This window comes from Rhinichthys klamathensis, unplaced genomic scaffold (assembly GCF_029890125.1).
Source record: "Rhinichthys klamathensis goyatoka isolate OS25496 unplaced genomic scaffold, OSU_Roscu_1.1 h1tg000303l_1, whole genome shotgun sequence".
NCBI classification, from domain to species: domain Eukaryota; kingdom Metazoa; phylum Chordata; class Actinopteri; order Cypriniformes; family Leuciscidae; genus Rhinichthys; species Rhinichthys klamathensis.
Genome location: NW_026606822.1, coordinates 5,195,001 through 5,219,059, shown reverse-complemented (window position 1 = coordinate 5,219,059; position 24,059 = coordinate 5,195,001). Strand labels below are relative to the sequence as shown.

Genomic DNA, 24,059 nt, shown 5'->3' with positions numbered 1-24,059 from the left:
GCCATTGCTGGTGGTGATATTAGTAAATATGATATTTCAGACAAAATCTGGGAAGACCTTTCAGCTCTGTCATGCGCAGAAATGGCTGTTCAATATGCCTCAGTTGGCTGGGAATAAATACAATTTCAATCTTTCCAAGGCCGTCGGTTTAGTCCTACTAAAGCAGGCGTAGCAGAAGCGGCTGCACGCCAAGCGAACACGCGCACTTCACTTGCGCTGTAAAAAGTTGACTTGAGGGGATGAAATTTTCTTTTCTGTCCAGAGGGAGTTATCAGCTCTTTTTCTTTCTGAAGTCTTGGCACGACGCTTCCAGGCTGGAGTTTTACTGTCAGAAAGTCTGGCAGAGCGCTGGCTCTCTGCAGAATCCTATCAGCTGAAGAAGACTGACATATAATTTCTGTGCGTTTGATAGGGTGTAAGATATCAAACTGCAGACAGGGTTTCTCTCTCTCGCTTACTCTCTTCGTCTTTTTCAGGTGATAAATAGAGGAAAAACCATTATGTCTTGCCCTTAGGGTAAAGAGATACTATGAACACAGTTGTGTCTTTATCTCGACAGAAAGGACATTTGGTGTGGAGAGTGAAAAATAACTGCACTGCACTCTCCCTGGATTTGTAACAATTTCAATGTTCCTGCTCTAAAATTGGCCCTTTTTGACCATTAGAAATACGGAGAGGTTTATTTGTAACTAGAAATGACACTTCTGTAATCACAGCCAAACTCTGTGTCTTCATTTTTAATGAGAATGCCAAAGTACACAGCGGTAGCTTCAGTGATTCACTGCTTCTCACACGTGGCTTTGCTTCAGATTTTGCATTGGCCATCAGTGGCAGCACAGTATAGTTTATTGTACAAAGGTAATTGATGATTTTTGATTTTTAAATGTCTCTTGAATTTAAAGCGTTCATGCTCTCTGTAATGAAAATAACTAAGTTAGATTTGGTGAGCAGCATTTGACATTGAGGATAAAAAGTTTATTTTTCGCACACCCTTTGGCAACTTGTGTTAGACAGCTCTTCAGATCGCATAATTCAGTGGAAAATGAATAGAAATGTTATTCTGTATGATGAATTTTTTTACAAACATGTGATAATTAATCATTATTTCTCCAAATATGCGCACCATTGGACTAATAGCTGTATATTGCATGTATTTGAACACAAATAAACCGGAGAAGACGTGAATGAATGCTTTATGAGTGATGATTTCTATTCAAAATAACGAACTTTACAGATTAATTATCTTGCACTCCTGGCATAAATTAAGAAATGAATGTCACTGCAAATCAGTTTAATCATAAACAGTGGTCAAATATGTGGTCGAAGCTGGAGTCTTAAACCTTTCTAATGATGCTGAGTTTGTCCGGATCAAGAGTGTGTGTTTTAATGAGTAATGAATGTTGAACAACAATAATCTGCGGCCGTCTGTGATCTTTGCCGCGAAAAGTCTGTCTGTCTGTCTGTCTGTCTGTCTGTCTGTCTGTCTGTCTGTCTGTCTGTCTGTCTGTCTGTCTGTCTGTCTATCTATCTATCTATCTATCTATCTATCTATCTATCTATCTATCTATCTATCTATCTATCTATCTATCTATCTTTCTATCTATCTGTCTATAGTATCTATCTATCTATCCATCTATCCATCCATCCGTCCGTCCGTCCGTCCGTCTGTCTGTCTATAGTATCTATCTATCTATCTATCTATCTATCTATCTATCTATCTATCTATCTATCTATCTATCTATCTATCTATCTATCTATCTATCTATCTATCTATCTATCTATCTATCTATCTATCTATCTATCTATCTATCTGTCTGTCTGTCTGTCTGTCTGTCTGTCTATTCTTGTAAGTAAACTGTACTGGCGAGGATTGTTTTATTCTTGAGGAGTCAGATGAAGTTCAACAACATGATTCAGGCATTTCATGTACAGCGATGACTCGAGCTCAGTGATGTTATTGTGTCTGACATCCACTGTCCGTGTGGCCATGACGCAGTAAAATAAAGCAGTGTTTTTACTATTAAAGTGAAATTTAGCCTACTTTATACTATTTTAAATTACTCAAGCTTATTCGGAGTAAAAAAAAATTCACTTTGCTTTCATCCTAAACTGTAGCTCTTGGATGTGCTTCTCATGTCTTCTGGCGTGGGTTGAGGACAGAGATGTTGTTTTGTCAATTTGCTCAACATTTGAAGCTCATTAGGCACGGTTAGTGCAACCGGGAGAGCTGATAAAACAAGACGAGTTTAATTTCATATTTAGGCCATAGGTCTGCAGTCTGTGTTAGTTATACTAATTCAGTGCCAGCTAGCGCGCAGGGAAGGTTGAGCCTGCTGCGAGTCGACTCCCACTGGAGCTCATATGAGTCAGAAATGCACCAAAGGCAATGTGAACTTTTTTCTTGATTTTCTTCTTTTCTTTTCTGTTCTTTTTTTTTTTTTTTTTAAGAGACAAACATTTGACTGGATATGAATCATGAAAAAGATTTAGACATTGTTTAAATATGTTGTTCTTACAATATGCAGAACATCTGATGTAGGATCTTATTCACACAGGGCCATTTTGAACATGTAATTTAAGAATACATAAATATGCATTCGCTCTCATTTCAATGTATGAAAGACTAAGAGAATGCTTAGTTTTCATTCAGTTTAGTATTTGATATATTATATTTAGATCTATGTGCAATAACCCTCCACACTATTAAGCTAAAGAGGATCTATTATGCCCCAAGTCTTAGTTTCTTAAAATTTAGTTTTTGGGCTCGACTTGGGCTTTCTGTTCAAAAAACACCCTCATATTCTCCATTGTTGCAGCTCCTCTCTTCCAGTCTGTCAGTAACGCTCAGGGGTGTGTTTCCCGTACAGCGCCGTAACTCGCTGCTTACCTACCACAGTACGATGCATCGTTGAAGAAATCAACTAGCTAGTCACGACTGTTTTCCGAAACCATATTGTCGCAAAGTGGTGTTCAACCATCTTGGTTTATGACGTCACACACGTGATGGAGTAATAACTTATTTTAATGAAACTGTTTGAGATCGAATTAATGCTTGATGTTTTGATATATATTACAGACATGCATCTGAGGAATATTTCTAATTTTTCTCTGTTATTTCGCTTTATTTCCAGATTCAATCATAGACTCGTTCTTACATAGTAGAGCACGTTCGCACATGCGCACTCTTCATAAACTGTGCTTTAAATATCTTGACAAACTCAGAGATGTCAAACACATTTGTATGTATCTAAATAAAAGACACAGGTTGCACTGAATGTCAGCTTGCTTATTTTGCTCAAGATAAGGATTTATTAAGTCCACATGTCATGCAATCTAGAAACTGCTTCTAACCACAGCTCGAGATCTGTCGCTCAAACACACAACTTTGCGGTGCTGTTCGCGAATGTTCGTTGGAACGATGGTTTCGGGAAACATCGACTCGTTGAACTGCTGATAACGACGGAACTTGCGACCATAGTTGGCTAACGATGCTTTTGGGAAACGCACCCCTGTTTAGTTCCTGTCTCTATGAAGCCCCTCCTTCTGAAAAGCACACTGTGCTCTGATTGGTCGGCTGGAGCAGTGTGTTGTGATTGGTCAAGCGCTTTGAGTGTGTTTGGGAAATGCTCCGCCCCTTTATTCTACGTATGAATTATTTAAATGAGGAATATTGTGACGTGTTCGTTCCCGGAATAAAACTCGAGACTACAATGGAGGCGTTTCAGGAGTTCAGAAACAGAAACACTGATATAGAGAATAACTCTAGGAACTGTAGGAACTTTGCAGAGCTTTTTCATGCTCAAACAGCAACATTACACACTGAAGAAAGATGAACATTGAAAAAAGCATAACAGGTCCTCATTAGGCAAACCAGTGCATTGATAAAGATATAAGTCAGCAAATAAATGTTTTTGTATTGTGCTTCTCTATCTGATATTAAAAATCTATCATCATGTTGTCATTTAAGATTTGCTGTTACTGACGATCAGTGTATATTGCTGTGCCGTCTACATGTTTGAGACAAAGATTGTTGAGATAGAAATGTATGATCCCCCTCCTGTCCTGTTGGATTGACTGTACTGCCATTCCCCACAAGACTTCATTTCCTCGTAACTCGCGTGCCGAGCTCCGTCCACATGCTTTCCAACAGGATTGAAGTGGCGGTTTTCTAATATAGTACCTGACTGGTAATATGTCATGAAGATATGTGGCCGTCCAACATCTGCTGGGCAGGTAGCAGAAGACCTGCATCTTGTAATCTACTCAAATCCCTTCTCTTCATATCGCAGACACACATCGGTAGATGAATTTAGATCTGATGTGTGCTCTATAAGCACAGAGAAAGTATTGCCTGCTTTAGGGGAATAAAACGTGAAATCTGTTCCTCACTTTTTCCATTGGTGTATTTGGGTGACTCTCTTGAAAACATGTCCAAATCTACCAAAGAATCAAAAGCAAAAATGTTTTACAATGAAATGATTGACAATGACTTCATTTCAAATTCACTTTTTATTTAAATCAGCAAAATATCAGGCAATAAATGAAATACCACCTGAATGAATACGTTGCAGTTTATATTTAGTTGAAGTATTTATTTGATATGCGTTCGTGCGTTCATTCATTCGTTCGTTCGTTCGTTCATTTTTTGTTAGTAGTTTGTTTTTCCTTCATTATTTTTCCTTGACTTTTTTTTATTTAAATCAGCAAAATATCAGGCAATATAATAAATACGACACCATGATGAACACTTAACAATTTACATGATTTCAAATTATTTGTTTGTTCATTTATTTTTGTTCAATTATTTGTTTTTCATGCATTAGATATAATATATAATATCATTATTATAAAATAACTTCTCTTTTCTTTCTTTTGATTTTGGGGTGAATTTGCTGACTTCCAGAAATGTATTTTTGCTTTACAAATGTGTTTGTGTTTTATAATGCATAAGCAAGGCTTGAAAAACAAGGCAATGAAACAGCATATTTAAATTAGCATAGACCTCATTTGCATATGCTAAATAACATAACATGCGTGGACTACTGTACATCCCTGCAAATAAACACAAGCATTACAGCTGTGTTAATTAAAAAAGGTAATTATGTCTCATTACAATGAAAACACTGGCCCTCTCCATGGCCTGCTGTGCTGGTGATGAGAAGCATCTCTTATGAAAATTAAAACATTTCTAATGAAATAATGAAGCACAGAATTTCGCACCCAACACAGAGAGCTTTTTTAATTACTAGATCATTTTACTTATATGAACTAATTATGTACATATTTCCCAATAATATTTCCATTGTATTGTAGCTTAATAAGGCCATGATCAAAAGGATATTGCAGCCCAATATTGAATCCATGTATCTGTGTTTATATGATTATGCCAGCCCCAAACGGTGTGCTCTTATCATTAAAATGTTCTGCGTATGTTGTTGTTCATCTCCTAGAAATTGACTTGCTAATTGAAATTTTTGCAAAAATGTTGCAGAAGAATTCGATTCCTGATGAATTCACTGCTGGCAGAATATCATTACTGTAAAAGTGCCTCAGACACAAACTGTGATGGCAGTCCAGTAGTGTGACATACTTCAATGCTTCTGTTTTAATATTCGGCGGTGTTGCAGACTTAATAAAGTGCACACCCTGTGTGTTGTGCAGGTCAGTGACTCACAGAGGATGATTTCAGTTTTACTGTCCTTAAAAATGCATGCAAAATACAGTTTCAGTGGAATCGAGTGCTATACTTGTTATTTGCAGGGACACAATAACAGAATCTGGGTGTTAATTCGAGAGCAGTGGTGGGTTTGCTTTGTTCTGGATCTCACAGATGTGGCCATCGCAAACTCTGCCATTGTCATGACAACCATGTCTCAAATGTGTGATACATTGTTGCCTGTAATTGTGATTCCATTGTAACTGATGCCACTTTAAAAAAAAGGTTCTGTCAGGCGCTTCATATATAGAACCTTTTAGGGGTCCCATCATTAGATCATTTTATGGAATCAATTTGAATTGATTCATTTTGTTTTAATTCGTTTTTTTCATTTGAATTAAATTGTAAGAATTAAGCATTGAATTAATCACTACAAAAATACCACATTAACCATGAAAGTACAGTACTATGACGTCATGTAAGACATTTCTCCTTACATAGAACCTGTTTGGCAGGTTCTTTCATATTGAGGCAAGAACCCTAAAGTTCTCTTTATCTTGTTATTTTGATATTTTACTGGGGGAATAGAAGAAGAAGGGGGAAAAAAGCTAAGAAATGAACAAAAATAAAAGTTTTCACAATTTTGGGTTTTCACAGCGATGCCATAGAAGAACCAATCTGGGTTCCCCAAATAACCTTTCAGTGAACAGTTCTTAAAAGAACATTATTTTTTTCTTAATGCAAAGAACATTTTAAAAATCTAAATAACTTTTTTTCGCTAAAAATAACCTTTTGTTCAATGGAAAGGTTCCAAGGATATTCAAGGTTCTTCATGGAAACATAGATACAGATTTTTTGTCTCTAGCAGATTTTATTCACTTGTTTATATTTGAAAAGTGAAACAAATCTGCCAAAATATACTTATATATAATACACTGGTCAAAAACCTGTAGCATATATATATATATATATATATATATATATATATATATATATATATATATATATATGTAAATGTGTGTGTGTGCATTTGGCAGATGGCTTTATCTAAAGTGACTCATGTGCCCTGTGTCCACCAAAGCGTTGTTTTTCACGTGGCTGGCGTATTTTTCCAATTGTTTTCAATAGGAGCACCGCGTTTTTAAAAAGCCATGAGCATATAACAAGTGCAAACGAGGCACTTTGCGTCTGTTTCACACTGAGCGCTCTGCGTTTTTTACCGGTCGCAGAGAGTTGAAGAATGTTCATCTTTGGGTAAAACGCAGCGCTCATCACCATAGATATCCATAATAAAGGCTAGATGTCTCGTCCGCGCTGCTGGCCAATGGAGGTCGACATCCGCACCTGGCGGCCATCTTGTCACAGGCAGCTCGCTCACTCGTAACATTGTGTTTTAATGGTGCATGTAATTTTAAATAACCATAACTTGCTCAATTTTCTACCGATTTTCAAACGGTATGGTTTGTTATAAACGTCAGAGATGTAGTTATGACACTGCATACATATGAATAATTATAACATATATGTTCAAGCATTCAGAATCATAGCCATGTTAATAACGTTTGTAAGAAACCAAACCGTTTGTAAATCCGTCAAGATTTCAGCGAGATAAGAGGATTTGTGTTCATGCTGATCACTCACCTTACATCAGAGCCTGCCTGTGACAAGATGGCCGAACGGTGATGCCGGAAGTGACTCCGCCGTAAGACATCTAGCCTTTATTATATGATATCTATGCTCATTACTGTCACTTTTTACCCAGCCGTCCAATCACAGTGGAGGAGGGGCGGGACAAACACCACACCGACCAATCGTCACATTCTGCTTGTACAACAACATCAACAGCTGACAACAACAAGCATAATAATGGAACAAAATAATTTAAAACAAGAGCCAGAGCAAATACTTTACATTGTATCGACATTTTTATATAGAAACAGCACATGATACAGATACTAGTAACACTTCTGTGTGTGTTTCCTAGACCTTGAACCTGCCGTCACGTCATTAGTTGACCTACACTAATGTAATTTAGTTACATGTTGTTCCTTTTAAAAACTTTTAGAACTGCATATGACTTCTCGTCCATCATGATGATTGTTTCATCTCTGTCTCCCTCAGATAACCAGTCCATGTCGTCTCAGTCGGCGGTGAGCATCCGAATCCTGGACGTGAACGACAACCCTCCCGAACTCGCCACTCCTTACGAGGCTTCAATCTGCGAGGACGCCAAGCCTGGCCAGGTGAGATAACATAACGTCTCTATGTTTTGCACATTGAGAAGTCTCATCAATCTAATCAGAAATCACGCTCGCCAGACGCGCTTCGCTTTGATCGCATCGGCGTTTGAAAGGCAGCGGAAACGAGATATATGTTGTTCCGCTCAAAAATCATCAGTATTGCATGTGCGCTGTCGCTTTCCTCAGGATGATATCTCCGGTCAGAAGACACTGACTTAGTTGTTCCCAATGGCTTCTTGTGTTGATAAAGCTGTCAGCAGCGATTGGTACCTGGAAGGGAAAAACTGTCATTTCCATGAAAAGCATATGTAATCTGACATCAGACGGCTCCTCTCAGACAGCTGGGCTCACCGTTAATATCTATCAGTGGCAGAGCGCTCGGGGAACATCAGGTGTGCGGCGTGATGAAGTGGCGAGAGTCTTAATTGCATTGTGGGAATGCCGCTCTCAGCATGGCCTCCCTGATTCAGTTTGACGGCAGTTTACAACGCCTAACAAGATTTGTTTTTCCAAAGCTCAATATCTCGTCTGATCTCGCCGGGCTAATGTAGTTTGGCTCAACTCACCAATCTCTCCTTCCTATTTGGTCGTGTCCTAAAAAGTGAAGCATCTTAGAGATACTGCATGACCTCCACTGACCCCACAAGACCTCCCAACCTGGACAGAAACATTGGAGTCGTGGCAGAACAATCACGGAGTGTCAGATTTAGTACGGAGCCAATCGCTTTCCTGCTTTTGTCAAACTAGTTTCATTATTGCTTTTCTCCTACTGTGGACCTTTTTCAATTGGAAAGAATGATCCGTCTGACATTTCGTCCCAAAGGCAATTTATAAACTAGTTGTGGGAAAAGTGTGCAGTGTCCAGTCAGCGGTGCAGCAAACTCACCTGAAGCGCGTTGTAGAGACTTGTTGCTTTTGTTTACACGTGGAATAAAAGAACACATGTTCAGCCAAAATATGAAACTTATGTCATTATTTACTTACCTTCGTGCTGTTTGTTCATGTTGTCTTTTGTGGATTTCTGAAGAATAGAAAAGCTCTGTTCCCAAAGCTGCTTTAAATTGGCAGCAACATTTTAGTCTTCATATATAAAGTCTCCTAAACTATATGTTACTCTTTTCAAAAGAGTCATGTTTATCCCTAGTTTGCTGAAATGGAATTTGTTTCCTCATTGATCAAATTTACAACATTACCTCTGTTATTTTCCTGTTTATCACTGTGAAGCTGCGTTGAGTTTGAAGTGCTATATAAATAAAGCTGACATGACTGCTCTGAAGAAGCCATAGAATAGGGTTTTTTTCTGCTTTGTACTTCCATTGACTAGTCATTTGCACGTCTTTATCCATGAGCTACAACTAAACATTATAATAGCTGAGTAATCATGTACTTGACATTGAGCAGGTTCTGCATGTGATAAAGTTATAAAGAGACATTTAACATTTGCTTTTCAATGGCATTAGTCACAATCTGAGCTATATAGCCAATGCAGGGCTTGAGAGTAACTTTTTTGCTCACCAGCCACTGTGGCTAGTGGTTTTCCAGTGATTTTCACTGGCCACAATTTGGACACTGATAGCATAGAGGAATAATAGCATATAGATATCTTTAATGGTATCTCATAATTTGGCAGCCGGTATATTAGGCTGCTGTCACTTTAAGACCTGACTCACGGACCCATTATACTGTTTTATAGTATCGATATGTATCGAAAAAATCTATATTACTGACAACACCAGATTGCACTTAGCTTATTATTTCAGATGCCTATTTAAAAGACTACAATTGAAAAATTTACGTTTTTTGGGGGGGGGGGGTATTTTTTAAAATCGTGACATAATGTGCTTTGTCGCCCCAATTCTCATCTCTGTGCAGAATAGTTTTTTAAGTTGTTATTTGTCGTGGAAGCTCTGTTTATTTGTTGATCCAGTGCTGTTAAACATTTTCCGCCCCATCTTTTTGGGCATCCGTGAAATGTACAGAACAACAAAAGGTTGTTTGCTTTCGGAGATGTCATGGGAAATTGTGTGCAATCCTTCTTTCTGCGTGGCTTGAGGGCTTCGCTCGACAATAGAGCCGCTGAATGAGGACTGTTATGTGGGATTAAGGACTCTTAGAGATTTTTTGTTGTTGTAAAGAACTAGTTACCTTTGTACTACATTTTTCAGATGTGTGAAAGAAGGGCATTTGTAGTCTTCCATTTTCATCCTTGGAAAAAGAAAGGAATGAATGTTCCTTTCTTTTTTAAAAGTTATTTAACTATTAAAATATAATTTATTTTATTCTCAGGTGTGCAAAACTGCTTCTTTTTGCAGGATTTTGAAGTACAATTTAAAAAAAAAATGTTGTGATTATTTTAAGAATTGAAACTCAATTTTAATTATTTAAATTACATATAAATTTAATGTAGAATACAAATCTTGAGCATTGAAGTATGCTGCTTACAAGCATTTTAGTCTTTGTGATGTACATTTTAGTCTTTGTACTGCAAGTACATACCTGAGATTAATTAAATTCTCCAGTAAATCACTATATTAACTACTTCCTTGTTCTGAAGAAACTCCCAGATAAAGGTTCATTTATTCATATGAATATGAATGACAGCTGTGAAAATGAAGACTAAAGAGCCTTTCAAAGGCATAACAGTACAACTACACAGTGAATGTTTTTTAACCTCTTACGTACGTATATACTACATGTTTTTATCATTGTGTGTATGTTGGTTCGTTTGTTTGTATTGTATTTATTTATTGGAATAGCATACATCAATGAATCGTGCACAAGAAGACCAGTAAATATGTATTAAAGGGATATTTTCTTTCCAAACCCTTATGACTTACTTATTTTGCAGATTACAAAAGGTTATATTTTCAGGAATGTTTCACTGTTTTTTGTCCGTATAGTGAAAGTCAATGGGGTCCAATGTTGTTTTGGACTTATTATGGGCAAAAACAGTTGAAACATCCTTTAAAATATTTTCTTTTGTGTTCCACAAAAGAAAGAAATCAAACGGGTTTAAAATGACGTGAGGGTGAGTAAATGATGACATTTTTATTTTATTTTAGGGTGAACTATCCAACGTGATCCCTTTATGAAAGAAAATCCAATCGATTTCAGATTTCATGTTGACTTTATATGGAAACTATCAAATCACACATCTAGAAAATGTTCTTGGAAAGCTCTAGAACGGGAAGGAAACTTGCGAGAGAAGCCGTATTGTCACCAGCAATGACTTTTTAAGGGTTACAAGGTTATGTAGAATGAAGTAAAAGTTTACCTGGAAGAAGGGTGACAAAAAATGTCCTTTTTTGTGTGATAACTCAAAGCGATATGGGTAGTTCCCACATCTTAACAACCACGATCATGAGCTCTGTGATATAGCGTTACGGTGTGGAGCTGCTTTTCACCTGGGCAACTCCGTGGACAGAACAAAGACTGAGCGCTACACAATACCAGTAGTCGAGTAGAAAAAGGTACAACAGCTCGGGAGACATTTCATCTTTCAGCAGGACAATTTCAAACCTAGGGCCGTGACACCCGCTGTTTCTGAAGCACATTTAAAGTGAAAAATTGCAAGCGTCTCGGGCCCTCAAATACAGAGGTAAAGTGCAATCCGGTGATGGCTGAACATAATAGATCTGTCTCATTAAGCGCACGGTTCTCCGGAAGCCCCCTGCTGTAGCTTCAGATGCAATAGCTTTACGATAACCTGTAGCATGTTTACGTGATTTGTTTCCCATCACCTCGGGGTTCCCCATTGCGTTGTGTCGACTAAATTGGCTTAGGTGAGTAAGAGACGCCCGCGGAGCAAGATGCGGTTTGTGCGTTCAAACTTTGCTCACGCTCTCTTGCTCTGTGATTAATCACTCGGGTGATTGGGGGGGAATTAGTCCTGTGGAGGAACACACAATTAGAGTCATTTATCTCTCACCTGAGATTGGCGCTTTAAGATGCACAAACCCCGTCCCCCACATAAACACTGTCGCGGATCCTTCAGCGGCGAGGCGTTTTTACATGCATCATTTTTACCCACGCCTGAGTCACGAGAGGGAACGTGTTTATGTGCTTCACTGGAGTTGCGCTTTGAATAAATCTGTCACCAATGCTATCTGGTTTGTTGCTTTCAAACCAGAGTCAGTGTTGCTGTGTTGAGCACTTTTCAGTGGATTCAGCTTCAGATTGGCTCACAAGTTGGGAACGGTTACTCGTTGTATCTTTGCATATTAAGCTGATTTAGCATTTATTCATTAATTTAGCTGACTCTTATATCCAAAGCGACTTACAAAGCAATGCATTCATCTTAAGAACAGAGAAAAATGACTCTTCTTGTTTAAATATGTATAATAATTAGTAGACTGTACTACCATACATACTCAAAATTAGTTGAGAAATGCTTTTTTTCTGTTATGTTACATATTGGGGATTGCAGTGTTGAATTGAAGAATTGGCTTGAAAGAATTGGTTGAATAATAATTAGAGTGAATTTAAATTGAATTGGCCACAATACACGAGAAGTTGAATTGGAATTTAAATAAATATAAGTAATTCAAAGAAATTCAACACAAATTATGCATTCTGGGAAATGTAGTGTTCATCCGCTATATGTTCCACTAAGGTTAACTTATTACGAGATATTAGGCATGCAGCCATGCACCGATATAAAATAAATTTGGCCGATAACCAATAATCATTTATATTTGAAAGCCGATAACCGATATTGGCCAATAAATCTAAATCCAAAGTTGTATATTATTTTGAGAGCCTGATTACAAAAACAAAAGTCTCATCATTAAAAGCCACGTCCCAAACACACGATTATAATGATGTATTGTAGCCTATCTGACAGACCTAATGTTGCACTTGTCATATTTTATAGCAGTTCATAAACCATCACCATTGTGAACAGTGCAAATCTGAAGGGTCTCAGCTGAAGGAAATAATCCATTATTTATTGGCTTTATTATATCGGCCACATTTTCTTATCAGGCTGATAATGATAACATTAAAAATGAACATATATCGGTCGATACCGATATAGTGGCCGATATATCTGGCATCCCTATGAAATATTTAAACTAATATGATAAAATACATAAAATACAAATTTCTTTAGGTTGCATTTTAACCATTTCTCATTAATGTTAATTCTATACTGTACTTCCTTGAATTCTGAAATTCTGTATTGTGTTTGCAAGCTCAATTAAAATTGTATACAATTTGTATTACAATTCTGGAGTTTATAAATTACATTTTCAATTCAATTCTTGATGCATAACCCTGTTTGAAAATATGAGATTTATTTTACAGTAAGGTAAAGGATTTACAGTAAAGTTCCATTTTCAACATTTAATAACACATTATTATTATTATCAAACGTTGTATCTGTGAATATTGTTTAATGGATTCGAGCTGAGATGAACTTAATAAAAACAGTTGTATTTTTATCAACTAATGTTAACAAAGTATTACAAATATTGATAATTAGCTAATGCATTAACCACATTTTAAATAATAGAAACTTATTGTAGAGAAAAAAAATTACTTTTATCGATTTATAATAGATTAACATTTCACAAATATACAGATATACAAATATACAGGTTTTTTGACCGTTTGAATTGCACAATATAAACTTCAGAAGAGTTTGCCTCGAAAATCACCTATGGAAATTCCTTATACAATTTAAGACTTATTATATACTATGTATAATTTGTAAACCGTGTCATATTCTCTTCAGATGGGCTCTTGAGCGATTCAAAAACTTCAAATTTTACAGTACATTATGTCTAATGCTAGCCCAATTAGCAAGCTTTGTTGGTGTGCCCCACTAGCGTTGGCTTTTCCCTGCTAGCGCTCGCTAGCGTCGCCGCTTGCACTTCTGATAGAACAACAGTGAAATCAGATTAGCCTAAGCCGCTAAATGCATGGAGTTTGATCCCATTTGAAGGATGACAACGCAGCGTATTTGTTTGTGTGTAAAAGGTGAATACATCAGGCAGAGGGAGAGAAAGAGGGCTAGAGACATGAAAAAGGACTTAGCCGATCGCTCATAAGCAGCTTTGGCTCCGGGGGCACGACTCCCCTTCCAGCGGTGTCACACCGCTGTTAGACATGGAAGGAGAAGGTGTTTATGAGCTCACGCGGATTTAAGTGTCAGGTAGATGTGTCAGGCATCCATGGGACGTGGTTTTGATTTTTTTATAGTTGGCAAGCGCTAAAAAAAACCCACACACATTAGTATTGCTATCATGGTATTGTCCAAAAATGCATGATATTACCATTGTACCATATCTAAAATATCAACAATGAGGTCTAACTGGATACCATTAGTTAATACATTAGCTAACATCAACTTATAATGAGCAATTTATTATTATTGCTGGTTAATGCTAGATAATAGAAATACAGTTATGTATTGTTTGTTCGTTCATGTTAGTTCACAGTTGATTAACTAATGTAAAAAGATACAACTTTTGATTTGGAAAAACACCAGTAAAACCTTTGTAATTATTGTATGAACTTTGCTAGAAATTTCTGAGTGAATTCAAAGTAAATCCATCACCTTTTTATTTTCATTGTGGTGCTATCCTGTATTTCTAAGACATGTACCATAGTACTATCTTATTTTTAGGATGTGTACCATTCTATCATGCATTTTTAGGTGCAATGATGCATGTCCAAAATACCATGATAATACCATAGTATTGTGTTGCTTTTGTTACATGTTTATTTTATACCCTGGTACAAATGTTAGGGAACAGATTAGAGCTGATAATAATTACATTAGTTAGCAAAATACGTCTAAAGCATTGAGTAATCACATTTACTAATATATAATTCAATCTGTTAATATTATGTAATGGACCTCAACTAACATGAACTAGCTGTGTTTTCATTAACCAATCTTAAAGGGATACTCCACTTTTTTTGGAAATAGGCTCATTTTACAACTCCCCCAGAGTTAAACTGTTGAGTTTGACCGTTTTTGAATCCATTCAGCCGATCTCCGGTTCTGGCGGTAACACTTTTAGCATAGCTTAGCATACATAATTGAAGTGGACAAGACCATTAGCATTTCTCAAAAAAAAAAGACCAAAGTGTTTCGATATTTTTCCTATTTAAAACTTGACTCTTCTGTAGTTACATCATGCACTAAGACCGACGGAAAATGTAAAGTTGCGATTTTCTAGGCTGATATGGCTAGGAACTATACTCTCATTCCTGCATAATAATCAAGAAACTTCACTGCCGTACCATGAGTGCAGCAGGCGTAATGATATGACGCAGTGCCTGAAAATAGGCCACCTTCCGTCAACACAACGGAACTATTTTCAGGCGCTGCGTCATATCATTACGCCTGCTGCACTCATGGTACGGCAGTGAAGTTTCTTGATTATTACGCAGGAATGAGAGTATAGTTCCTAGCCATATCTAGGCCATAACTACAGAAGAGTCAAGTTTTAAATAGGAAAAATATCGAAACTCTTTGGTCATTTTTTTTTTTTAAATCCTAATGGTCTTGTCCAATTCAATGATGTATGCTAAGCTATGCTAAAAGTGGTACCGCCAGAACCGGAGATCGGCTGAATGGATTCAAAAACGGTAAAACTCAACAGTTTAACTCTGGGGGAGTTGTAAAATGAGCCTATTTCCAAAAAAAAGTGGAGTATCCCTTTAACCAAGATTAATAAATGCTGCTACAAATGCATTGCTCATTGTTAGTTAATAATGCATTAACTTATTGTAAACTGTTACCATTGTCTTTCCCCCTAAACTCGTATTTCTGCCTCAAAAAGTGACGTTCACCCACAGTTACCTAAGACGGCTTTACTAAAGACACAAGTGAACAAAGAGACATTTGAAGCTTCCTTCCCGAGCTCTCTGATTCACGCTGTGTCCCATTCATGATCTCGTTGGTTATCTGACATCATCTACATGCCTGACCCTTGTTCAGATTGACATGTGAAGCAGTCTGAGCGTGTGGCATTCGACTCGTAACCCTGTGGTATTTGGGCACGCGGGCCTGATCGGATGAGAAGAGACAGATATCATACAGTGTGGCGTGTGCAGGGAAAGGCCGAGTGGAAAGGCAAATACTAAGAACGGCCCGGGGACGAGAGGCCTGTCGACTCCACACAAGACATCAAGCGACACAGAGCGGCTCACTGTGACAGGTCACAAGGGTCTGGTCCTCCCGCGGGACAGTCCCAGCTAGATGATGTTTGAGGGGGAAAGTACACTGTGGCTCACATGCACACGCATGCACACACATGCACGTGTAGATGGATCGCGCTCATGATGACACACACACACACACACACACACACACACTGTACCGGTGTTCAATCCAGTTATTTCAGCCCACCCTTCATTCAAAATACATACAGCAGTGGCCAAAAGTGATGTCCGGAGGGGATATTTGTTTTTAACGAACCTACAAATTTGATTAGCTATCACAATATGAGGATTTAAAAAAAAATAAAAAAATTTTTTTTTTAATATATTTTAAATATGAGGGCAGAACAAAACACCAAACTTGGTTAAGGTGTTTATTTGACAAAATTTGTGAAACCACATTTCATTGGTTCTCTTTTGCTTTTGCATGCGTTCATAATTTCTTTGACTGAAATAAAATAAAATATATAAAAATAAACTTTCAGCTATTTGCCAAGGAAACATTTATCATTTTTTTTTTATTTAGTTTAACTTGATGTACTAAAATAGCTCAAATGAAATAAATTCAAATGTAATTAAATAAATATAATTAAATTAAAATTAAAAGGAAAATTTAAAAATAAAAAACAATTCAAAATATGAATAAAAAACTATAATATAATACAGGACTTATGCTCTGAACAACACTATAAAGATATTTTTTTTATGAGTTGTAAATAAAACAAAGATTAATGGAGTGCATTTCACGATTTTTTACTTTAAAATTTCACTTCAACGTGTAACTTGCCGTTTCATTGTGATAGTTTGTGAAATTTAGTTTCCGAGTGAAAGTAATTTGTACACTGTATGGATGGAGTGCCACTTTTAAGGGGGGGATACATGTTCAATGTATTATTTCAAAGGTAAAAATATAAATAAATAAATTGTGTCTTAAATTGACAAATAAATATATATATTTGCAGCACTGTTCCTCTGAGGAGGCTGAAATGTGAAGTGTGAAATGCAGAGTAACTGAAAGGTCAGCTGTGATAATGAGGGTTATTTATGTGGAAGAATTACACTTTTGCTTCTCCCTTTTGCTTTCTGGCCACATTTTTTGATGGTAGTTAATGGTGCTTTTTCATTTGAATATCCATTCTGATTTAATAATGATAGGAGCCTGTCTGTATGCAGTGAACCAGTTCTGGCATTCATGTAGTGGTTAAAGTCAAAGAAAAAGACATCTTTTATTGTTATCCGCATCTGAGTTATACACGTAACAATAAAATATTAAATTATGAAATAATTTTGAAGTGCATTGTTGTTTTATTGCATTTTTGAAATGCATGCATTAATTAAATTGCTAAACAAATAATTGATTTTCTCATTTTGTTTTCTGTACAGGGACTCATTTCTTTTTTGAACCGGTTTAATGAAATGAAATGATTCTCTAAAATGATTAATCACTGATTTCCCATGCAATCATTTGCAAACATGTCTTCAACTATTTTACACCAATTGCACTCGATTTCTAGCCAATTAACTATTTTGAAGTGGAGCATAATTCGAGAATTCTTTATTGTCTTTATTTCTTTGACTTTTCCTGGCCTAGAAATCACAACTTGATATTTCCAGGTTTTCCACGCACTGTGTGTATTTAATCATGCTATGCTAATAACTGCTGACGGTTAGTTAGTCTCCTCATCGCTGGTGGATGTTCACGCAAATGGAATTAAAACTCTTTATCCTTGAACGTCCCCGTTCCATCTCGGAGGTCACCATCCTCCTCCTCTGTGTGAAGGAGGAAGACTTTGGCAGAAGACCTTTGGTCCTGGAAGTCTCAGGAGAACGTGAAGACGTTTGGGAGACTCTTGGCTTCTCGCTCTCGAGCGTCCCGCAGCTTAAGAGGTCATGAGGGGGCTGTTGGGTGGAAATCTAATTAGATGATTTTGCTTGAGGGAGCTGTGTTTGCCACTCAATAAACTCCCACACAGTGGTTCTCTTTTACAATCTTTCCCTCCTTCACATTATTTTTCTCCGTCTATCTTTCTCAGAAGTCTCTGTTTTTCCATCCCTCCCTCTTTTCCCTCCAGAAACCCCCTCAGGCATTAATTTTGCCCTCAAAATTGGAAATATAATATGACCTTTTGTTGTCACTGTCCTTGGCATCGCAATTAACGTTTGTTAAGAAAACAGCATTTAGTTATTCTTTTTCATATAGTTTCTTTTCTCATTTACCAACCCGACAACAGCTCATTAAACAAATGAGGGTCACAAAATAGGAGGGATGGGATCGTTCCAATTAACAACTCTGGTTTTGTTTAAAGTCAACATGAAGAATTGACCCTGTTTAATTCTTAATGCATGTTCCTGGTTTTATTGTGAATGATTCATCAGTGCATGTTATTCAAAAGAAAAAAGAAAAAGTCTTCATCTTTCAACGTGTAAAACTTGCCCTGCTCTGAAATTACTTTCCTTTTCAGCTTCCCTCTTATTTTTCCTCCGCCAGACCGTACTATATTTTAGAATCAATTAATGATTCTTTTTGAAATTATTAGGAAGCAATACGACTCCAGTGACTATTTCAGCAAGTCATTTGTTACGCTCTCTTAAGTATGAAATCGATTTCTGAATAATTGTACAATTGGTCACTTTGCGTTTTGATGGATCAGATTGCTGCCCGATACATGCACAGTCATGCATAATGTATACTTGGTCATGTAAATAATGGTCATTTAATTTTAGCATTATTTATATACTATTATAGTATTTATTTAAAATGTGTCCTACACACAAGACTGTTTTAAGGACAAAAATCTGAACAATGTCTTGAGGTGTGGTAACTGTATTATAAGTGGAATAATTGACTCCAGAGGTTTACCACATTATTCTATACATATGTATACTTCAGTCATGAAACTCTAGAGGGCGCAGGATGATCTTCTTTACATGCAATCTGCAAGCAATCACACCATTGCCGCATGGCACAAGCTGATTGGCCTCTGCTGATCCTGCAGCCAATGAGATTGCTTGCTCAACATTTAGTCTAGTCCTGCTATAACCCTCCACCTCCCCCAGCTCCACTTGCCTAGATCTGCTACAGGATTGATGCATGTCTATTTATGCAGCAGCATACCATACATACTTACTTGTCTATCAGCAAGTCCAGAAATCAACAGCAGCCGCTGCAGTATACGGTCCGCCAAGACCTAATACATTAACATTGCCATATTCAATAACATGCTAAAACATATAATATAAGCAAGTTAAAATATTAAAGCCTCAGGTAATATTGAATGCATCTTGGAAGACATTTAAACTGGATCTTTTCATGATCAGGTATTTATCCGCTTAGTAAAAAATGCATACATTTTGCTTATCTGCAAATATTTTAAATCTTAAATATTCTGTTTTGTCTGATTCCTATTAAAGACATTTCACAAAAGTGGTGCATCAATGAAGTAATAAGGCCCAAGGAGTGTTAACAGATCCAAACACCATGAATATAATTTGGATCCGGCTTTTTTACACAAATAAAATTCCCAATTCCTAACCTTGCAAACTCACGGGCAGCATTTCATCCACAAGCACTAGTGCAAACCGACGCAGTAGATGAGGGATGTTTGGAAGGAGGCGCTCAGCGGGACTTCTGCAAAACTTCTCTTTCAAGCTGGGAAGAGTTCAATAAACAAACATCTTTAAAATATAACATGGCCCGTTTCCCCTGCCTCTCAGTCATGTGGCTGGAGTTTGTGTAAGGCTCTTTATGGAGTTTTCTGCACCCCAGACAATGCCAGTAGTCACTGGAGTTGGAGCATGTTGATTAAAGTGTCGTAAACGTGACCTGCCGTCGCTGTAGCTTATGCATTATCATCCGCAGACAGAAGTGGAGCGCTGCGAATAATGAAGCGCATGGGAAGAATAGGCTAGAGTTTAGTTTAAAGCTGCTCAGGATGGAATCAACCATAAACATTATCAGCTGCAAGTACTCCCAGAGTTATGAAAAATGCTTTGGAGTTTCAACACCTGGAGTTTTACTCTAGTATCCAGAACATTTGTAATTTCAGGGTTCATTGCCTGGTGGTTTAATTATGTTCCAAATGAATGTCTATGCTGATCACAGCTGGTTAATTTTGATGTTGGATCACTATACTTCAATTGTTAATTTGTCCCTCCATGAAAATGAGTTATTTTATAACCTCCAACACTTTACGATAAGGGTGGAAAAGTTGCATCAATGAAAAGCCTTAGCTATTATTGACAATAGAAGATTTTCTTTTAATCTTGTTACTTTGTAGTTCATTGTGCATCAACTAATGTTCACATATATAACTTTCACTGTTAAACAAATGAGGTAATATATGTGGACATTAGTTTGAATCGAGATCGATGTGTACTGTAAAAGTGTTTTTCATTCACTATAAAACATTTTTTCATGATTTGTTACCACAACTTTTTTTTCTTTTGTCAAATCAACTTAGATTCACTAATGTTGTGTAGCTAACGTAATATTTTGAGTTTCCATTAATTAAACTAATCTCTTTCTTTGTACTAACTCAAATTTGTAGTTCAAAATGTGAAGGCAACCAGGTTTCTTACTTTAAAGTTAAAAGTGAAAAGGAAACACTGTAAAAAAAAAAAAAATATATATATATATATATATACACACTCAGCTAAAGGATTATTAGGAACACCTGTTCAATTTCTCATTAATTCAATGATCTAATCAACCAATCACATGGCAGTTGCTTCAGTGCATTTAGGGGTGTGGTCCTGGTCAAGACAATCTCCTGAACTCCAAACTGAATGTCAGAATGGGAAAGAAAGGTGATTTAAGCAATTTTGAGCGTGGCATGGTTGTTGGTGCCAGACGGGCCGGTCTGAGTATTTCACAATCTGCTCAGTTACTGGGATTTTCACGCACAACCATTTCTAGGGTTTACAAAGAATGGTGTGAAAAGGGAAAAACATCCAGTATGCGGCAGTCCTGTGGGCGAAAATGCCTTGTTGATGCTAGAGGTCAGAGGAGAATGGGCCGACTGATTCAAGCTGATAGAAGAGCAACTTTGACTGAAATAACCACTCGTTACAACCGAGGTATGCAGCAAAGCATTTGTGAAGCCACAACACGCACAACCTTGAGGCGGATGGGCTACAACAGCAGAAGACCCCACCGGGTACCACTCATCTCCACTACAAATAGGAAAAAGATGCTACAATTTGCAAGAGCTCACCAAAGTTGGACAGTTGAAGACTGGAAAAATGTTGCCTGGTCTGATGAGTCTCGATTTCTGTTGAGGCATTCAGATGGTAGAGTCAGAATTTGGCGTAAACAGAATGAGAATATGGATCCATCATGCCTTGTTACCACTGTGCAGGCTGGTGGTGGTGGTGTAATGGTGTGGGGGATGTTTTCTTGGCACACTTTAGGCCCCTTAGTGCCAATTGGGCATCGCTTAAATGCCACGGCCTACCTGAGCATTGTTTCTGACCATGTCCATCCCTTTATGGCCACCATGTACCCATCCTCTGATGGCTACTTCCAGCAGGATAATGCACCCTGTCACAAAGCTCGAATCATTTCAAATTGGTTTCTTGAACATGACAATGAGTTCACTGGACTAAAATGGCCCCCACAGTCACCAGATCTCAACCCAATAGAGCATCTTTGGGATGTGGTGGAACGGGAGCTTCGTGCCCTGGATGTGCATCCCACAAATCTCCATCAACTGCAAGATGCTATCCTATCAATATGGGCCAACATTTCTAAAGAATGCTTTCAGCACCTTGTTGAATCAATGCCACGTAGAATTAAGGCAGTTCTGAAGGCGAAAGGGGGTCAAACACAGTATTAGTGTGGTGTTCCTAATAATCCTTTAGGTTAGTGTGTATATATATATATATATATATATATATATATATATATATATATATATATATATATATATATATATATAAAGAAAGAAAAAATGAAAGAAAGAAAGAGAGAGAGACAGGGAATAGCATCTACACATGACCCAGGTTGACCCTAAGCAGTCCACACTTCTGTTTTGACAGAAAATCTCATTTTAAGCCATCATTTTTTACGATTAAATATATAGCAGAAGTTTGCATGTGTTTAACACCAAATGACAAGAAATAGGATTTCACACTAGGCTTTTTTACTTAACTTTACGTTAACTTACTCTCGTAATGATTGGCAAGCCTGCCTGCAGCTCACAGCCTGTGTTAACAGCACTGCCGTGAATGAATGTTAACACCAAGGTCTGTTTCTGTGCCAGAATATGTTTCCATGTGAGCGTGACTGACAGTCAGTGGGCTTGAAACCAGCATGAGTAAATGTGCAGTCCAGCTCTTATACATTAGACGGATATCAGCACCTCAGGGCAGAAACATACTGTAAATAACATACTTAAACAAGTGTGTGTGTGTTTCTTACTGCAGTGGTAAAAACAAAAACACCAGTACTCAATGGGTGATAGTTTCCTTCAAATGTGTGTCGTTAGATGTTGCTAGATATATGCATTTCAACTGTTTAAAGAAGTAGTTTACACAAATAAAAATTCTGTCATTTTTACTCAACCTGTCTGTTATTTTTTTCCGATGATTGCAATAATAATAATACAATTTAAATAAAAAAAAAAAGAATCTTTTGCATACAAAGAGAGTTTATGGTGATCAAAAACACAAAAATACAGTAAATAATACAGTAGTATATAATATATAATTTGCTTATACTATATAATACCTATATAAAAACTGACTGAAATTTAAGTTGATGTTCACTGATAATATTCCCTTCTGCCAAATCTCTTAATTGTGTTCATGTAAAAGACATTTAAAAGCATCACTTTGATGTTATTTATATTTATTTATTCATTTATTTAAATATATATATATATGTATATTTATTTATAGCTTGACTGCGATGTTAGTTGCTTTGGATAAAGGCATCTGCCAAATGAATAAAAGTAAATATTTTGCATTGATGCCAAAAGTCATTGTTTCTGTGCACCACTTCAAAATGCAGAATTAAGCATGACATTTGAGAGACTTAAATTATTTCCTCACGCAAATCTATCGTATGACTTTATAAGACATGGAATACAGTGCACAAGGGCATACATATAGACCTTGTATGAAAAAGTGTTGCACCAAAAATAACAGCATACAGGTTTGAAATGGCATGATGCGAGTGATTGAGTGAACAATGACAGAATGTTAATTTTTAGCTGAACTATTTTCTTTAAAAGCTTCTGTGACATTTTTACATTGTATGCATTTGGCAGACGCTTTCATCCAAAGCGAGTTACATTGCATTTCAAGGTACACATTTACATTCTTATCAGTTCTTGTTTACCATGGGAACCAAACCCATGACCTTGGCGTTGCAAGCGCCAACGCTCTACTGTTTGAGCTACAGCGAATGGTAGGATCCTCATCCATTAGAGTCGAAGCAGACCCCGTCAAAGCGAGCGCGTCCTGGAGGACTGAGGCTTAAAGACAAGCACTTTGCCACTTTTGGAAACTCCAGCTTTAATCATTTTGAAGGGAAGACATCAGAGTTAGTGTGGGGTCTCCTTTGAGTATACTACTGAGCGTCTCAAGCATTTGTCCTTGCTTTCACTTTCCGTGTGTGTGTGTGTGTGTGTGTGCGTGCGTTTCCTTTTCATTTTCGTATCCGAGGAAGCTTGAGTGTTCCTCTGTGACTTCATTTGTACTTTAGGGAGCAGGAAAGACTTTGCAAAAAGAATTTTAATTTACTTTATTTTTTCCTCTAATTACACTTTTGGATTTTCTATCACCTCCCTAAAAATTGACTTAAATGGCGTGCAAGCCTTTTGATGACCGTGTAATGAGAAATGAGCAACGAGAGAACATGGGAATTTTAGCGGGATTGTCTGAAGTGCCGCCCACTCCCTCTCTTTTTCCCGAGCCTCTGTTCCTCCCGCCCTCCTAAACGCTTCCATCTGTTGTCTCACAAACCGGCTAATGTAGTAACTGGGCCCGAT

General features: G+C 37.2%; 1 protein-coding gene across 2 annotated transcripts in view; it reads left to right on the top strand.

Annotated features, from left to right (window-relative positions):
• LOC130104083 (cadherin-22-like) overlaps positions 1-24,059 on the top strand; it is a 109,521-nt gene that overhangs the window by 63,004 nt on the left and 22,458 nt on the right. Inside the window, exons 8-9 of one of the 2 annotated variants that reach the window (XM_056270488.1) lie at positions 7,778-7,899; positions 8,083-8,703. In XM_056270488.1, coding sequence (XP_056126463.1) covers positions 7,778-7,899; positions 8,083-8,115 — 155 coding nt within the window. In that variant the 3' untranslated portion in view covers positions 8,116-8,703. Of the gene's footprint in view, positions 1-7,777; positions 7,900-8,082; positions 8,704-24,059 lie in introns of those variants that run through there. The other variant, XM_056270487.1, reaches the window with a different exon arrangement.